At 42.9% G+C, this 15,793-nt stretch overlaps 2 protein-coding genes across 5 annotated transcripts in view; both read left to right on the top strand.

The window, feature by feature from the left end:
* cabin1 (calcineurin binding protein 1) overlaps positions 1–6,625 on the top strand; it is a 35,944-nt gene extending 29,319 nt beyond the window's left edge. For all 4 annotated transcript variants that reach the window (XM_088422672.1, XM_088422662.1, XM_088422653.1 and 1 more), the window contains 3 exons: positions 146–322; positions 2,625–2,827; positions 2,910–6,625. In XM_088422672.1, coding sequence (XP_088278798.1) covers positions 146–322; positions 2,625–2,827; positions 2,910–3,053 — 524 coding nt within the window. In that variant the 3' untranslated portion in view covers positions 3,054–6,625. The remainder of the gene's footprint in view (positions 1–145; positions 323–2,624; positions 2,828–2,909) is intronic.
* Positions 6,626–11,737: 5,112 nt separating this feature from the next.
* Positions 11,738–15,467, top strand: tbx16 (T-box transcription factor 16). Its single transcript, XM_088423023.1, has 9 exons — positions 11,738–11,887; positions 11,983–12,136; positions 12,223–12,325; positions 12,827–12,991; positions 13,064–13,210; positions 13,298–13,368; positions 13,666–13,751; positions 14,096–14,309; positions 14,852–15,467. Exons 1-9 carry the CDS (start codon positions 11,872–11,874, stop codon positions 15,285–15,287), a joined length of 1,392 nt encoding a protein of 463 aa, XP_088279149.1. The 5' UTR covers positions 11,738–11,871; the 3' UTR covers positions 15,288–15,467.
* Positions 15,468–15,793: the final 326 nt, after the last annotated feature.

The raw sequence follows: 15,793 nt of genomic DNA, 5'->3' as shown, positions 1-15,793 counted from the left end.
AATGGATGCTAAATTAAAAGCTGCGGCCGGTGTGACAACTTATCATGTTTGTTTTTTTTGATGATTTCTTACAAATAAACAGAAATGATCTGTTTGATTTGGCTGTGAATCATAAGTGTTTGTTGTCGCTCACTTCCCGACCCAGAGGCGCGTGACGAGCCCACGGAGGGACTCATGTACCGACAGCAGGAATCGCACCTCTGTCAACAGATGAAACTGGCCACTGTGTCCCAAGCACGGGAGGCGGCAGCGGCAGCTGGCTGGTACCGGGAGGAGGCGGCCACATGTAGCAGCGGCAGTGTCATTACGCAGCAGTGTCCAGGTTAGTTAGTCTGATAGTGTTTTACTTTTGATACTTTTGTTTTGTTTTGGGTTTTTTTGTTGTTAATCCTCTTAGGCTGCTTTTGAATGATACGGTTTTTGGACTTGATGCATGTTCTTGACTGTTCTTAACCCTTTCGGTGCCAAGCGCTATCCGAAAAGGGTGCCGGCCAATTTTGAACATTTTTACTCATTTTTCTAGACTTAAGGAATAATGCCTGCTATGTGTATGTAAACATGGGTGACACCATATGAAAGAATGTTTTCCATTCTTTGAATAGAAAAAGAAAGTACGATTCTACCATATTCCGTTGTTTCGTAATTTAAAAATGCGCATTTTCCGCACAACAGAAACTGACACTGACAATTTTTTTGGTTTAGTGGCGTCTTTAAAACCTCATCAGTTCCTCTCTTCTATAAAACATGATCAAAAAGAATGAAACTGTGTTTTTGATGGCAAAATAAACAATTTATATACATACAGTGGTAGCTCTACTTATGATCGCCTCTTGTTATGAAAAATTCAGCTTACAAAATGCCTTGGCGGAAATACAATGTTTCTCGTAACTAGAAAATTCAAGCTATAAAAGGCGACATTGTTGCCTAATAATATGAGATACCACATCAAAACACATATGTAACATACCTCTTTGAAATGTCGCATCTGACATTCTTCGTTGGCACTCAAGCAATGACATCATGCAGGAAGCACTTTGCATGACCCTGAACTACAATAAACTTATATGCTCAAAAATAATACAAAAAATAACTATTATTGCTCCTGTGGACTTGTAAATGATTCCTGTATCACCTTTAATGTAAGATTAGAAATGTACAAATTAAACAACCCTAAAAGGTGTCTCTCTCTGCACTCATCACCAACATACCAGCACCCTCTCAAGGTAAACAAGTGAACCGCATCCATATTGTCAACTGCTACAGTTAATAGGATATATTCGAGCATTTTTGTATTATTCTTTACCTAATATATTTTGATTGTGATGTACTAATTTTAATATGTATTTCTTCCTGTTTTTGATGCATTTTTATAATTATAAATATTCATTTTTATATGGTTTAGAAGCAAAAGAGATTAGGCTATTTACATGTAAAAAGCGGATATTCTTATGAAAGATTCACATTACAAAAATACTTCTGGAACAAATTAACGTCATAAATGGAGGTAGTGTATTGGTCACAAATGCACATGTTTTCAAATGTTTTAGTTTTTACAAAAAAATCTGTACATGCATATGTGTTTTACCCAGTTAAACCCAGTATTTTATTTTTGTGTGATGATGTGTGGCACAATCTGCTGGATGCAAGCGGGCATTTTGATGGGCTTGAGAGAAATTTAGAGGAAGTTAGCTCTGCCCTCAGCAATTTCCAGAAGGTTCTGGGGATGGATCTCTGCTGTTATCAGTGGATCCGTATCGAAATCCGCTCGTCTGACCAATCCGGCTTGGCGTGACTGAATTTGCCAACAGACTCTTCGTTTGATGGCGTCGAATCTTATAAACTACAGCGCAAACCATGCCCTGGCTGTCGATGACGCGTCTGGCTTCATCCATTTCCCAGACTCAACTCTATTTCTTTGTCTTCATCATTTGGCCAATCGTGAGACATGCTTTGCTCGGTAGCTCGTGAGCGGATTTAAACCGGACAGTTTGCATTTTTGCCTTTCTCTCTCTGTCCCTCCCAATTGCACGGCTCACAATGTTCTTGTTCTTGGCGGGTCACATATTTCTTGGCCATCAAATGGTCATAGTTAATCACTAAAGTGCTCAATTGGCTTAATATGAAGGGGAGCGCTTCACTTGCCAAGAGTGTCATCTATGCAGTCATACAAGGGAAAAACGTAGTTGACGAGAATTCTCGTCACTGGCACACAACCCAAGTAATTTACATGATGGGGATTCTCCTCCATGGCACTGAAAGAGTTAACATCTCTGCAACTTAAATAATCGATTCAAAATAATCGATTCTCAAACTCTTTGCTGAGGGCCAGATTCAGCTGACCACATTCTTCTAGTTTGTTGTACTCAAGGGAAAAAAAAGTGAATCTTGCTTTGTTGCTTCTTGCTTATTTGGATTTGTTCTTTTCATCTTTTCTGGGGCGAGCGACAAATCTACCAAAATTGCATATATGTTTTAACTCATTTTATACACTTTTATTTTCACGAAAGCGTGAACAATCTAAAATTCAAAGCAATTTGGCCCCAAAAGCTCCATCTGGGGAGATGTTCCTAGGAGGCCGTTAAGTATAACAATGACAAATTGTGTACGTGCGTGTTTCTCTGCAGACCAGCAGCACTATGCCAGCAGCGATCTGTCAAAGATTCCAGACCCCAGTCGAATACGCTCTCGCGTGCCGCCAAACATGCCAAAGCTCTTCATCCCCTCCACTGTCACCAAGTTCCCCCCGGAAATTACAGTGACTCCCCCCACGCCCACACTCCTCTCTCCCAAAGGCAGCATCTCGGAGGAAACCAAACAAAGGCTCAAGGTAGGATTCCAAACGGCACTTTTGATTGGGTGCGCATCCAGCGCCGCGCATCGATGACCCTCGCTGTCTGCTGCCCGCGCAGAACGTCATCCTGTCTTCGCAATCTGCCGCTACGGTCAAGAAAGACACTCTGAGCCAGCCGTCCCTGGAGGTGCAGGAGACGTCCAGCCAGGAGTCGTCATTGGAGAGCGAGTCGGACGAGGAGGACGATTACATGGACGTCTAAGCCTCTCCTATGCGGAAAGCAAGTCTTCTATAGCCTTCAAATTGAAGGCCTTAGCCCTGTGTCTTCGCACTCTCGGTGTCCTCACTACGGAGACAATTCAGAGCAAGTCATATCCCGCAATTATAATGACTTTGCTGCACTGGCAACACTATTGGCTCAACTCGTAGACATCTGTCGCAAACCAGTAGCTGGCTCATCGAGGATAGCCGGTATTGTTCAAACGGCCTTCCGTTTGAGCATTTATTGGATATGCGGCTTTGCTCATTGTACTAGTATGCTCTTTGTTCTCACTAGTCAGACAATGGACTTACTACTCATACTCTAGCAGTTCAGTTTAAGGTTAGCAACTCAAAAACAAATATATGGCGTGAGTGGCTTGTGCCTCACACCGTGTCTTTAAAAGTAAAAAAAGGTTTCATACCATTTTGGTTTTGGAAAAAAAAAAGAAGCACCTAAATATCGAATATTGTTATTACATCACACATTTAACAGCAGAGGTTATTTCCAGTTGACATGGGACTAACTTACAGATATTGACAGCTAACTAACATTAGCACTGCACCTATAGAAAATGTGTACTAAAATGTTCAATACAACGGAATTGTACTTTGTTTGTTATTTCAAATAACACTAGAGTGACCCTGTCGACCAATAGATGTACCAATACCACACTTTGAGTCACTGAACCAGTCCAACTTTGCCTCACTAGTGAAATATACCTACCAGTGTGAACAAAAAGCATACTATATTATACCTGATGCTAAGGATATCTTGTTAAGTAAGGGGAGTTGTGAATTACTCACACAATGCATTTATGATGTTTACGTTTTTGAGTTACACTAATATGTTGTCAGATTTAGAAACATATTTGCTATTGTCAGATTTTTTAATTCATTAACTAATGTGAAATTTTCACGGGTTGGTTAATGTTGTCACTGGAAGCATTTATCACGAATGACCATTTGTGCGTGTTCTGCTTGTGAGTTGTTGACTGTGCGTTTAATTTGAGACAAACCACTGTTTGGCAAGATATTCATACAGAACGCGCGCACATACAACTCCTCAACTATTCACATTCACGAAGGCCCGTTCCTCCTCCTCCCACGAGGAGGCAGTGTTTATCTTTCCATTGAAAGCGAACAAGCTGCCTCCTGTTTCTCGTTTCAAATTGTAAATTGAAGGATGGGAAACCAGCCTTTATCTGATCTTCTTAAATGTTTTAACACAAGTGAAACAAAATATAATCCTAATTGATTTTCCTATAACTTGTTTTCATCTCCACTGCCTTCACCTGGAAAACAGTCTTATTCCCTTGGCCATGTGCCGCTTCAAGCAGTTTAGAAGAAAAAATAAGTGGAGATGAAGAACGTCGTTCTTGCCAAGGCAGCATAAATCTAAGGGAAACAAAGTAGAGTCGTAATTTCCCCCACAATTTCTGTTAAACACGCATTAGTGGTCAGATAAAAGTTTGTTTCCGTTTCTCAATGTCCAATTTAAACGACGGCTCATGTTCTCCTTCAATGGCGACAGCAACACTGCCTCCTGGTGGACGGAAGAAGAACACTACATGATTAGTTGAGGATTTGCGCGTGTGTTTGAGATTATGATTATCTGGCAACAGAGCGTGATGCTTGTCTAAAAAATAAATGCGCGTGCCCACTCATCCATGAATGCACATTTAATAACCCGCAAACAGCTGACCATTTACAAATGGTAAGTCGTGATAAATGCATACGTAAGATCAACAAACGTCAAATTGTGGATATTTTCATGAATCCCGTGTCAATCACAAAAATATTTGCGGACCTCAATACACGTGAGAATCTCAAACGTATTTATGTGAATAATTTTTAGACTAAACTCCCATTTATAATGAGCCTGTGTCACATACCTACTAGTTGAGCCTAGTAATGTAACGCAGTACAGGTACTTGACAAGGAATGTTAAAGTGCACAACAGTCACTCTACTTGTACACTGAATGTCTCGCAAGTGAGGACGGAAATATAAGTAAATTGAATTGCGACGGTATCGAATAAATGCTCAAACCACTGTCCATACTCGTGTGCCAGCAGACCGCACACTAACTAGCGTGACTATCAAACCTTTCGCCAGTCACTGGATGCTCTTGGTGCTGGAGAAAACGTCACTGCGTCTTTAGTCTTTACTGGTGCAACCGAAGAGACCGCATTCCGGTATTCTTAGCCAGTTTGTGCGACTCGGCATAACTTTCGACTCGCGTGTCTGCACCGTGCCATTTATGCATATCATGGCGGCACGCCCAACAGCCCGTCACCTGTGTATGCATCATCAGTTAGGCATCAACAAGCTGTACCATCGTCCTTTTCTTGGAACCTGGCACATATTTGGTTGGAATATATTTCAGTGGCCAACAAAAAGGATAAGTCACCGCACAAGGCCGTAATCTGTAGCACATGGGAAATGTTTACACTCAACATTTGGGTCAGTAGAACACCTAAGTGTGTTGCTTTTGTACTCGCCGCGTTCCTGCAAGGCTATTGGTTCTTTCTCGGGGGTGCATCTGTAGCTGTGAGGTTCTCACCCGTCACCAGCACTGATGTGAATGATGTTGAAAGAGGACCTTTTGTACATATCAAAATCCAAATATCAGCACCACTGCGGTGTGCGTGTGTGTGTGCGTACGTGTGTGCGCGCGCGCGTCCGTGCTTGCGTAGGCATGTGCGTGTGTGTTTACTGAAAGTTGAGACAAATCTCTAACTAAATTTACTAGAGTTCAACAACATGCATGCTGAAGTGATGTCTAAATTCCCACGTGTTTTCACTGGTCAATTTGTCATAACCCTGGCGTTACTCAGTGGAAGACAAGAGAATGTTTTGTTTTGTTTTTTTTAACTGTTTTCTATCAGAAATAATGGTATTTACTGAGGTTTTTTAGGCAAATGAAATTGTAAATGAAAAACTGTAAATGAGTGTGACATTAAAAAAAAAAAAACTTTTTTTTCTTTACATTGTTGTTGCATTGAAGTTCACGATATTTTGAAGTTTCTATTTGTCCTGCTGGGATTTTAAAAATGTACCACAGCTAAGAATTGAACTGTCTAGCCTAGGTCTACTGTGGATGTTGAACCAAAAATATTTGCAGTATAGATTTTGTTTTGCTATTTCAAATGAATCCACATGTGACATTACATAGAGCAATGCAGCAGATAAAACAATGTTTATACGTGTGGTGAGTTTGAGTCCAGTGGGAGTGTTGGAGAGACCAGTGCTGAGCGGCAGGGACACCACAATGCATGCCAACGTGACATCTTTGTCAACTAATGATCTGTCATAAACCAACTGAACGACATCTTCCCGCATGCCTAAGCACTTCGTTTGTATCTCAAAATTTTCTTGTGTAAAAACAAATCTTCCATTCCGCAGGATTAAAATAATTGGTACTGTTTAGATCTTCCTTAATTCCTAATTCTTGTACTTGGCCAAATCTTCATTGGGACATGTTTACACTTGGATGCATTATTTAAATCCTGGAATAATGAATCAAGCTTTAACTTTTTTTTGAAGGCATGCTCAATAAAAGATAAAGCCTCAAGTAAGCAGTTCACAGCTGTTTTCATACAAATACAAGTGGTCATATTGTGTAATCGGAACACAAGACACAATCGCTCTGTTTTCTTACTTGGGTACATCCATGCAGTAAAATGAATGTTTCACATTTAAACTGCTGAAGTGAATTCAAATCAATTGGATATTTGTTGAATTGGTATTCTCCGGTTGGTATTACAGTAACTGTAAATGACAGTCATTTTAGGCTGTTAATATTGCTCATAAATCTGTGTCACTGAGCACATCTGCTATGTCACAGATGTGGCATATCAAGATGCTGGTTAGACGGCAAGAGGTTTGCACAAAAAAGCCATAGGTTGTTCACGATATAAGGCCACTCCAAAAAACGCTGCCGTTATGGCTGACCTTTTAACCGTTTAAAATTAAACAGCAGATATTTTTTTTTCTCCTTTTCAGTAAAATACCAATGCGGACAAGCTCGAGTCACAATATGAACAATCAGAATAAATATGTTATTAATACAATGGCCTAAACCAGGAGTCGTGAAAGTAGCACCACATACCTGTTCAAAAAATAGCTCATCAGTGATGGGGCATTGTGATTGCCTATGATATTTGTTTATTGTATATTTGTGTATGAGATCATTTGAAAATGTAAACTGGTGGCAATGAATTGGCAAAAAAGGGCTGACTATTGATATCGATTTTGTAAGAAATCACAATATTGAATATCCCTGATTATTACAGGTTTATACATTTCTAAAATCACAATTGGAATTAGCAAACTTTTCTCTGCAGCAATAACGAAACACGGTTGCCTCTCCAAATCCTGTCCCCCTCTTACGTCCTTTAAGATGCGACATCTTTCTGAAAAAAGAAAGCAATACACAGCGCATTTGAAGCGAGCTGGTGTTTTTCCTGAACAGACCACCCCGCGCACCGCTTTGGTGCTCAAAGGGCTCGTACACTCGGGTGTGAAGTCTGCGACATGAGGGAAGTCATTAGTCTTCATTAGCAACTTCCAGCAGTTTCTTATGAAGTGCTGTGAAGTTGTCATTTGCCCCTTCGTCCCAGTGAGACGGGGGGCTTTGTTTTCTTATGTGGGGGACCAAATGTGAGTGTGGCCGGCCCCTTCTTGCTATATGAGACACTCGCTTTTGGGAGGTTTGACTTCATTATAAACCGCGACATTGCACCTAAGGCCGCAGTTATTGTGCCAAATTAAGCAATGATTCCATTTAAAGGCGCGCCACACGCTGACTCTGGTTCCATGGTGGCGCCGCGTCCAAGCGCGAAGCTCCCATCTCGACAAACCCCTCAAAAGTGGCCACTTAGGCATCAAAAGGGCATGCCGCATCGCTAATGCCAGCCAAAGGTGTGAGATTTCTCGTCAGTCCACTCTGAGGGCTCTTTATTGGGCCGCTAGAGAGCCGTCTGATCCTCGGCCCGGGCTGTATATTGGCAGCTGTTAACAGTGGAGCACGGGGGATCCATGCAGTTAAAGCAAATGGCCGAAAGGCTGCCGCGAGGGAGGTGGAACATCGGCGGCCGAAGGCCGTCGCTGCCCTGGATGTCCATCTCGACTTGGCTCGTAGTTGAGGGCCTTCTTCAGGCGTCCTCCTTTCTCTGCGTTCGGTTTTCTTGCTCTTCTGCACCAGGCGAGGCCTTGTCAGTCCCTTCTGTAGGCCACGCTATGTCGTTGAATCGGTTTTGCCAATTGGCGCTTGCTCAGAGAGCAGAGGCTCCCCCAATCTTTCATTCTTTGGCAGCACAGCAAACGCAAAATATACAGTACACGTGATCACTGATCAAATCCTCTAACCAACTCCTCACCTATTCCGGCTTAGTTTTTTTTTTTAACATATCTTCTTTTCCTTAATATCATCTGATGAGATCTGGGATTTTTAAACAATATTTTATTATATACAGATGAAAAGAATAGCACTAGGACAAAAGCCGCCTACATCATCTTAAAATGCGGCAAGCAATGATGGAGAGACAGCTGCAGATTACATTTTTTTTTTTTTTTAAAGAATGGATTTACACATAAGAACAAGGCATCCATTATTTGAGACTTTATATACACTATGCTATGCTATTACAGGATTACAAACAAAAAATTATTTAGTTTTAAACTGTACTAGTTTCATCATAATTCAGTCCAAATGAGGACTTGAAATGTGACTTAAGGCTTATGGCTCACCAAGTACTATATTATATTTGGTGTGTCACCTATCATGTCACTTCCCCAAAACTCATGTCTAAAAACTGGAAAGCAAGACAAAAACATTGTTTTTGCATGAAAGGGTAAAGTTTTCTGCTGCGATATGTGATCTGTCAGGCCTGTGTTACACCACAATCAATGTTTTTATTTTTTTTCTGTAAAACCTGGATTGCACTGATTTAATTATATTTATCAATAATGCCATTTATTGCCTTTGCATCTTAACATTTCACTACAGATTCTTTTTTTTTGGGGGGGGGATAAAACTTTCTTATTTATAAGTTTAGAATACTTAGAATACTACAAATTAGTTTAAAAAAAAATCCCACTTACATAGATTAGGTTAGAGGGCCTGGGATGTTTTTGTCCCTTTGGTATTTTAAAATAATAATAATAATAATAATAATAATAATAATAATAATAATAATACCGGTAATATAAACGCGCCAGAGAAGTGAAAATTAACACCAAACAGCTACAACACATAGTAATCAATAGTAACACACATATACAGCACATATTATCAATATATTTCCGCAGTACGAGATGGTTAATTGTATAACGCAGGCTATCTTGTTGACAGTGGCTGGCTTGTTCTGTATAGAAAAGTTGCTAAACATCACTAAAATCTGTAGCTTGCTGGTTAATGAACCGCTGGCATGACATTTCATCTCATTGCTATGATGAAAATTACCATATATTTGAAAATTAGCCTGCGTGTGTGTGCGTGTGTGTGTGGGTGGGTGGGTGGGAGAAGTGAACTGGCCTTCCAGAGTGATCCCCCTCAGGCCTTAAGGCGGGTGTGAGGAGCACTAAATAAACGGCAATTATTAGACGTTAAGCAGTGTAAAGAGGTGTGTAGACGAATTAAGGTGAAAGTCTATTTACCTTCAACCCCTAAACATTGAGCTCGACCAATGACCCCTGACTGGGTTGAAGATGATGCCTTAGCCTTGTGCTGAGTGCTAAATGCTAAGTGAGGAGATCCACACGCAACCTGTGATTAATAACTCCCCGGCAACAACTGGTTTCACATAAGGAGAATAAAAACACACCGTACTTCTTCAAGGCCAATGTTGTGCCACCACGGCAAAGAAGATGGTGTCAGGCCTGGGGGTGGCATTTAACAGCACTTGGTCATAAAATGATTTCACAGAGCTCTCTGCATCTTTAAGTGCATCATTACGAGCTGCGTGTTATTTTCCTTTTCGTTCCTCATCGACCCAGCGCGGGAGTGTAAAACAATGCCATCAATACTTTCGCAGGGAATTTCTATGCACTCTGAAACATCTGATTGCATAGTGGCAGGATGTCCTCTCAAGCGCAGCCGTTTCAAGTGTATTACATGTATCCCTTTCCATACAGTTACTGAAACGGCTCTTGTGCAAAGGTGTTAAGAGAAGGCTCTGTATGTATGAAGCACAGGAAAACAAAGAGAAAGTTCAGAGGAAGCGATGTGACTATGCAAGAAAGATAGGTCGGCTGGGACGTAAAAACGCACTTCAATTCAAATCTTCTTTGTGTGTGGCATCCATTAACATTGTATGACAAGCAGGAAACACCGAGATTTTGCCTGCATGGATTCTTGCAGCAGGCCCCATTCAGGGCTGACTTTGCTAACTTGTTGTTAATTGGCAGCCTGTACATGGGCTCTTACCACAGGTAGAAACTAGCCACCTTGCAGGGAAACTAGCCTAATGAGATTATCTGTCGGAGGGTGGGCCTTGTCTAGACAGCCCCAATACACAGGCGCGGAGGCATGAGGGTGCCCTCAGGGTTTTCCCTGTACCCGTGGAAAGTGTGCTACGGTGTTATCATCACGCCATTATGGCTTTACACTGACTTTCCCTCCCAGCGTTATTTCTTTTATGGAGATCCGGCCAATGACAGAGGTGGGGAACTCGAGACGCATGCCTTGACTCGTCAATTTTAGTGCTTGGGCCTCGTTTGGCTAAAACAAATGGAACGCATTGATTTTTGTCAGATTCGGCTTGATTTGGACTACGTGACTCAAAAAGTCTCTTGCCTGCCAACATTTGAAGATTTGTAAGAAAAAGGTTTTGTTTTTGAAAGAAAGGTTTTGGTTTGACTGAGAGAACCTAGTAACTTAGGAGAGCCAAAGATTATTGCATTGAGATTTAAGAGAAGGTTTTTGATAACATCTGGATAAACAGAACAGCAACATCATCGTGATTAAAACACAAAGATAAAAGACACAAAACTTCAACACCTAACTATCCATCAGGACCAAACATGAACTAAGCCTCATGCCAGTTAAAGGTTTAGTTGAAAAGACAGTAAACTATTTGACAAATATGGTGACTTTTTGGAGGCCATTCCAAAAAAAAAGTATGTGACAGATATGTAACAGTAGCATCGGACTTTTTGGGAACTTACGACTTGCACGTGTGCGAACTTATTCCCGCTTCTGTCAAATAATAATGTTTCTTTTTCTTCTTTTTTTATTCTGGAACGGTGCGATATGAACAACCTCTTCCTATTTTAACATAATGTCTATCCCTTTTGCAGGGTTAAGTGAAGAAGCCATTTATCACATTTCAAACACACTTCTTTTGTGTGTTTTTTCGTGTGCGAATGACCTTTACATGGGTTTTGGTGCCGCTGTGCCTCCATCCCCAATCTACAGGCAGGGAAGTATGTCCATATTGGTTTAAAAGTCTCTTAGCAGTTAATAAAGATGCATTTCCTCCGACCCTCTTCCTGTGGGGACGGTATCAAGGCTCTGTTAAGTTTCTTTGATTTCTGCCACCTCCAATCACAGACGGACACTGACTCATCATTGTGCCACTTCAAAGCCTGGGAATGGCCGTCCTGACCCCACCCACTGCAGGAGCCTCTTTAAAAGTCACGGTCATCCCAAAGCCCAGGACTGAGGGATGCTCACATCACCAATGCAACTTGACTGAATGACAGGATTTCAATTTCACGGCAGAGAAAAAGAAGAGTGGATTTCCTTACTTGGATCCTTACCGACCCTTTGCACAGGACGATTTATTTAAATACGCATTACGCTATTGGATTTTGAGAATGCAGTCCATCAGGGGTAAGTAGACATTTTTGCACATTAATAAGGATATCGGTTCTAAAAAAAAAAAAAACCCTTCAATGTAGCCTGATGCTCCTTACTGGGCCTTACAGACTTGAAGGCCAACTTCAGCGGGCCTCCTCCGTCTGCCATGGCTGCAGGAGATGCTTATCTCCAGGGCAACATCCGCATGACTCTGGAAGACCCCGAACTCTGGAGGACTTTTCATGAGATCGGAACAGAGATGATCATCACAAAACCGGGCAGGTGAGATGCACCGAAACCTGAGCGCGAATGCTCAAAAGCGCTTTTTGTCTGGTTCTTGCAGTCCCACATGCTCATGTCTTTTCCAGGAGAATGTTTCCACACTGCAAAGTCAATCTGTCCGGTCTAATTCCTTGTGCCAAGTACATTTTACTGGTTGATATGGTGCCGGAGGATGGCTTCAGATATAAGGTAAAAAAAAAACAAATCTTCTCTTCTTGTGTTGCTTCTTAACAAGAGCATCTCTCCCTAATAAACATTGTTCTAATCCCATTGATAACCATACTTGCAAATTTGATCAATCGATCCAAGCGACACGCTGAAAAGCTGCTTTCAATCTAACAGGAAGGGGAAGGACCCCCTGAACCAAGGCATTCATCCTTCTCACAGTATTTGTATCGCTTCGCCCGTTGATTTCTCTCAGGCTCCCCAGACAAGTTTGTCACCCCCAGCCACTACCCCCCTTTGCTAACATTGAACATCAAAGAGCGCTATCTCTTCCTGTTTTTCTATCCCCTGCCGAGAGCCCACTGTACTACCCCCCTATCTCTGTGGGTGGTACAGCCAGTCGCCGCTCTCCCCTCTCCCTTCCTCTTCTCGCTGTGGGAAGTGCAGATGAACTTCCCTCTCTGACGCTCGCCTCGCTCCGTATGACAGATTAGCCTTTAATGACATTCCGTCTCCGTCCTACAGTGGAATAAAGAGAAATGGGAGGTGGCGGGAAAAGCGGAGCCTCAGCCCCCCTGCAGGACGTACCTGCACCCCGACTCTCCCGCCTCGGGGAGCCACTGGATGAAGCAGTCCATCTCCTTCCTCAAGCTCAAGCTCACCAATAACACTCTCGACCAACACGGACACGTAAATTCAAAACTGATGCATTCCTGCTGACCCAAGTAGGAAGTTGACCTGCTGCTTTGTGCCCGTCTGCAGATTATCTTGCACTCCATGCATCGCTACCACCCGCGCTTCCACATCGTTCAAGCCGACGACCTGTTCAGCGTCCGCTGGAGCGTTTTCCAGACTTTCACCTTCCCGGAGACGTCCTTCACAGCCGTCACCGCCTACCAGAACACAAAGGTCATATTCCCTCCGAGGCCCTTCCATTTATTGAAACGGCGACAGCGGACGGAGATTCTAATCTACTTTTGATGTCTTCGCCCGCAGATCACCAAACTCAAGATCGACCATAACCCGTTCGCCAAAGGTTTTCGTGACGAGGGCACAACTAAGAAAAGGTGAACTAAAAACACAACTTGGAACAACTTGCAAAATTATTGACGATTGTGGCAAATAGGTTCATTGGCACGACAAAGCAGGCAAGTTGTTTGCTCCAAAACAGTTTGCTGCCTTGTATCTTCAAACTGGGAGACGAGACAAAGGACAACGAGTTCTGTAAAAATGTCTTATTTCACCCAAAGTTTTTATAGGATTTCATTTTATTGACAGTGTACTGATATAACGAAGAAAAAGATGACAAGAGTTTTGATTTGATTTTCGGAAAATTCTGCTTTGGACTGTGTGCTCCTCTGCAGGCGCGCAAACAAGAACTTGGGTGACCTCGACAAGAAAGTCAAACTCTCTGAAATGAACAGGGAATCGGAGGAGGACAGTCCATCAGGTAGTGGATCGCCTTAACTTCAGATGCCTAAATCGTCCATGTCCACCAGGATTGAAACACTTTGTGATTTACCACAAACACTTTTCAAATCATTCATTTCATTGGATACTTTGTCTTCCATATATCATTATGTTAGAGCACACACTTTTTTTTAAAGGCATTACAAAAAAATTAAAAAAGTTCCGGACCTATTGGTGAATCTGGAACTTGTTTTCTTCTGTTTTATTATTGGCCTTAACGAACAACTGGCACTCTCTACAAAAAAAGCAAAACTGGCAATTCTGTAAAAATAGTTACTTGAAGCCAAATGGTTATTGAAATTGGAACTGATTATGCTGTGGCAGACTTCTGCAGGTCCTCTTTTGAGGGCTACGAGGCAGACGAAGCAGAGCTGCAAAAGAGGAAGGAGGCGGACGAGATCAAGGAGGAGCGCTACTCGCCTTGGTCGGCAGACAGGGAGCACAGCGCCAGGAACGGCTCTCCTGCTGCTGCAGAAGCGCGGGACGTTTACAACTCAGAGCAGCTGGTTCCTGCTCCGGCATCCTACCAGCCTTACAGGTGACCGCTCGCAAAGATCCGAGGCGCCGAAATGCTCGCGCTCTACCCCGCAGAAGTACGGAAACAAATTGTTCAGAGGAAGACCGAGGCCTCCTTTCATCACTGACTCTGAAATGTATTTAAGTATAAAAGTTGAATTTTTAGTGCGACAGTTATTCTCAACAGTGGTCACCAATCTTTTTGAAGCGTAGAGCTACTTCGTCAAAGATTTCTCATGAACGAGGCCATTGATGAGAATGTCTGACAATGTATGTAGTGGTCAGTAGTTTTCGGTGTAATTAATTTTTTCCCCCAACAAATTTCACTGGGCGTCAATTGTTAGGAAATTTCGGCTATTTGTTGGCCGGGCCTGTCCCGATCCCAGTGATGACGGGGGCTGACTATACAAAATATAAAGAAGTTGTTTAAAATAATAACTCCTGGTCGGTGACGGGCTACGAAATCTTGATCGTATGAAGCTACTCAGGCGGAGTAAAGATATTTGGAAAAATCCTTTGGCAGCACAGTATTGATGGCGTTTCTTTCTTTGTTTCCTTTGCCAGAATCCACGAATACGGAAAGTCTCCTTCCCCGTCCTCCAGCGTCGGCAGCAGCGCCAGCGGTTCCGGTCGCAGCAGCTTCGAGTCGCGCGTCCCCGACGCGTCCGTCCCGGACCGCGACTCGTCAAAGCCCCGGGCGCATGAGGTGGCCCCCTCCCCTTGCGCCCCCCAGCATCTGCCTAGCTCCCAAGACTACCCGGGAATGCTCAACATGACAGTTCCCCAAGCAAGCAAGCCGGGCGTCCTCGGCCCCCACATCTACGGCCCCTACGGCGCCGAGCAGCCCCTGGGTCAGTGGGGTGGCTCGGGTCCGGCTCAGTACCCGCCTCCCCACCACCTGACCGCCGATTACACCGCGCAAGCCGTGCATCACGGCTATCCCCATGGCAACGTGACAGAGTGGAGCCAGTACCCGCTGTTCTCGTATTCTTGCTGGTGAGCGCTTCTCCACTGGAGACTGAGTGACTTTCTCCATGCCGACGCGGCATTGCTCCCGCGCACGCGTTTACGCGCGGTTGTCGGTGGAGGCCCGTCGTGACAATACAATTAAACGGTGATATCGAGCAACCAGCCGTCTGCCGCTCAGACTGGCTGGCCTGAGACTTGCTACGCCTACGAAAGTGTGCAATGCCATACATCTGAGTTGATTCATTGTTGAGGTGTCTATTTATTTTGTATTTCTTTCCATCTTCTAGTGAATATATTATTTTTGTAAAGAAACACAAAAATAGGTTTTGTCTCCCTGTGTTGATGTGATCTGAAAATAAACGCTGAAATGCCTATTGGCGGTCTCTTTCCATCTTACTTGGACACAAAATAGGTTGAAAAGTTGACTCTATTTCTTTGTCATTACATTTCCCACAAATACAAAGCGACAATTGCATATTTTAGAAGCACAAATTAAATGTCAGGAGATTGGCAACAACTTCAAATTCAATACATTAA

Source organism: Hippichthys cyanospilos, chromosome 1 (genome assembly GCF_059441005.1).
Source record: "Hippichthys cyanospilos isolate Australia breed blue-spotted pipefish chromosome 1, RoL_Hcya_1.0, whole genome shotgun sequence".
Lineage (NCBI taxonomy): Eukaryota > Metazoa > Chordata > Actinopteri > Syngnathiformes > Syngnathidae > Hippichthys > Hippichthys cyanospilos.
Note: the sequence above shows the minus strand (reverse complement) of the source record. Positions and strands in the feature narration are given on the sequence as shown.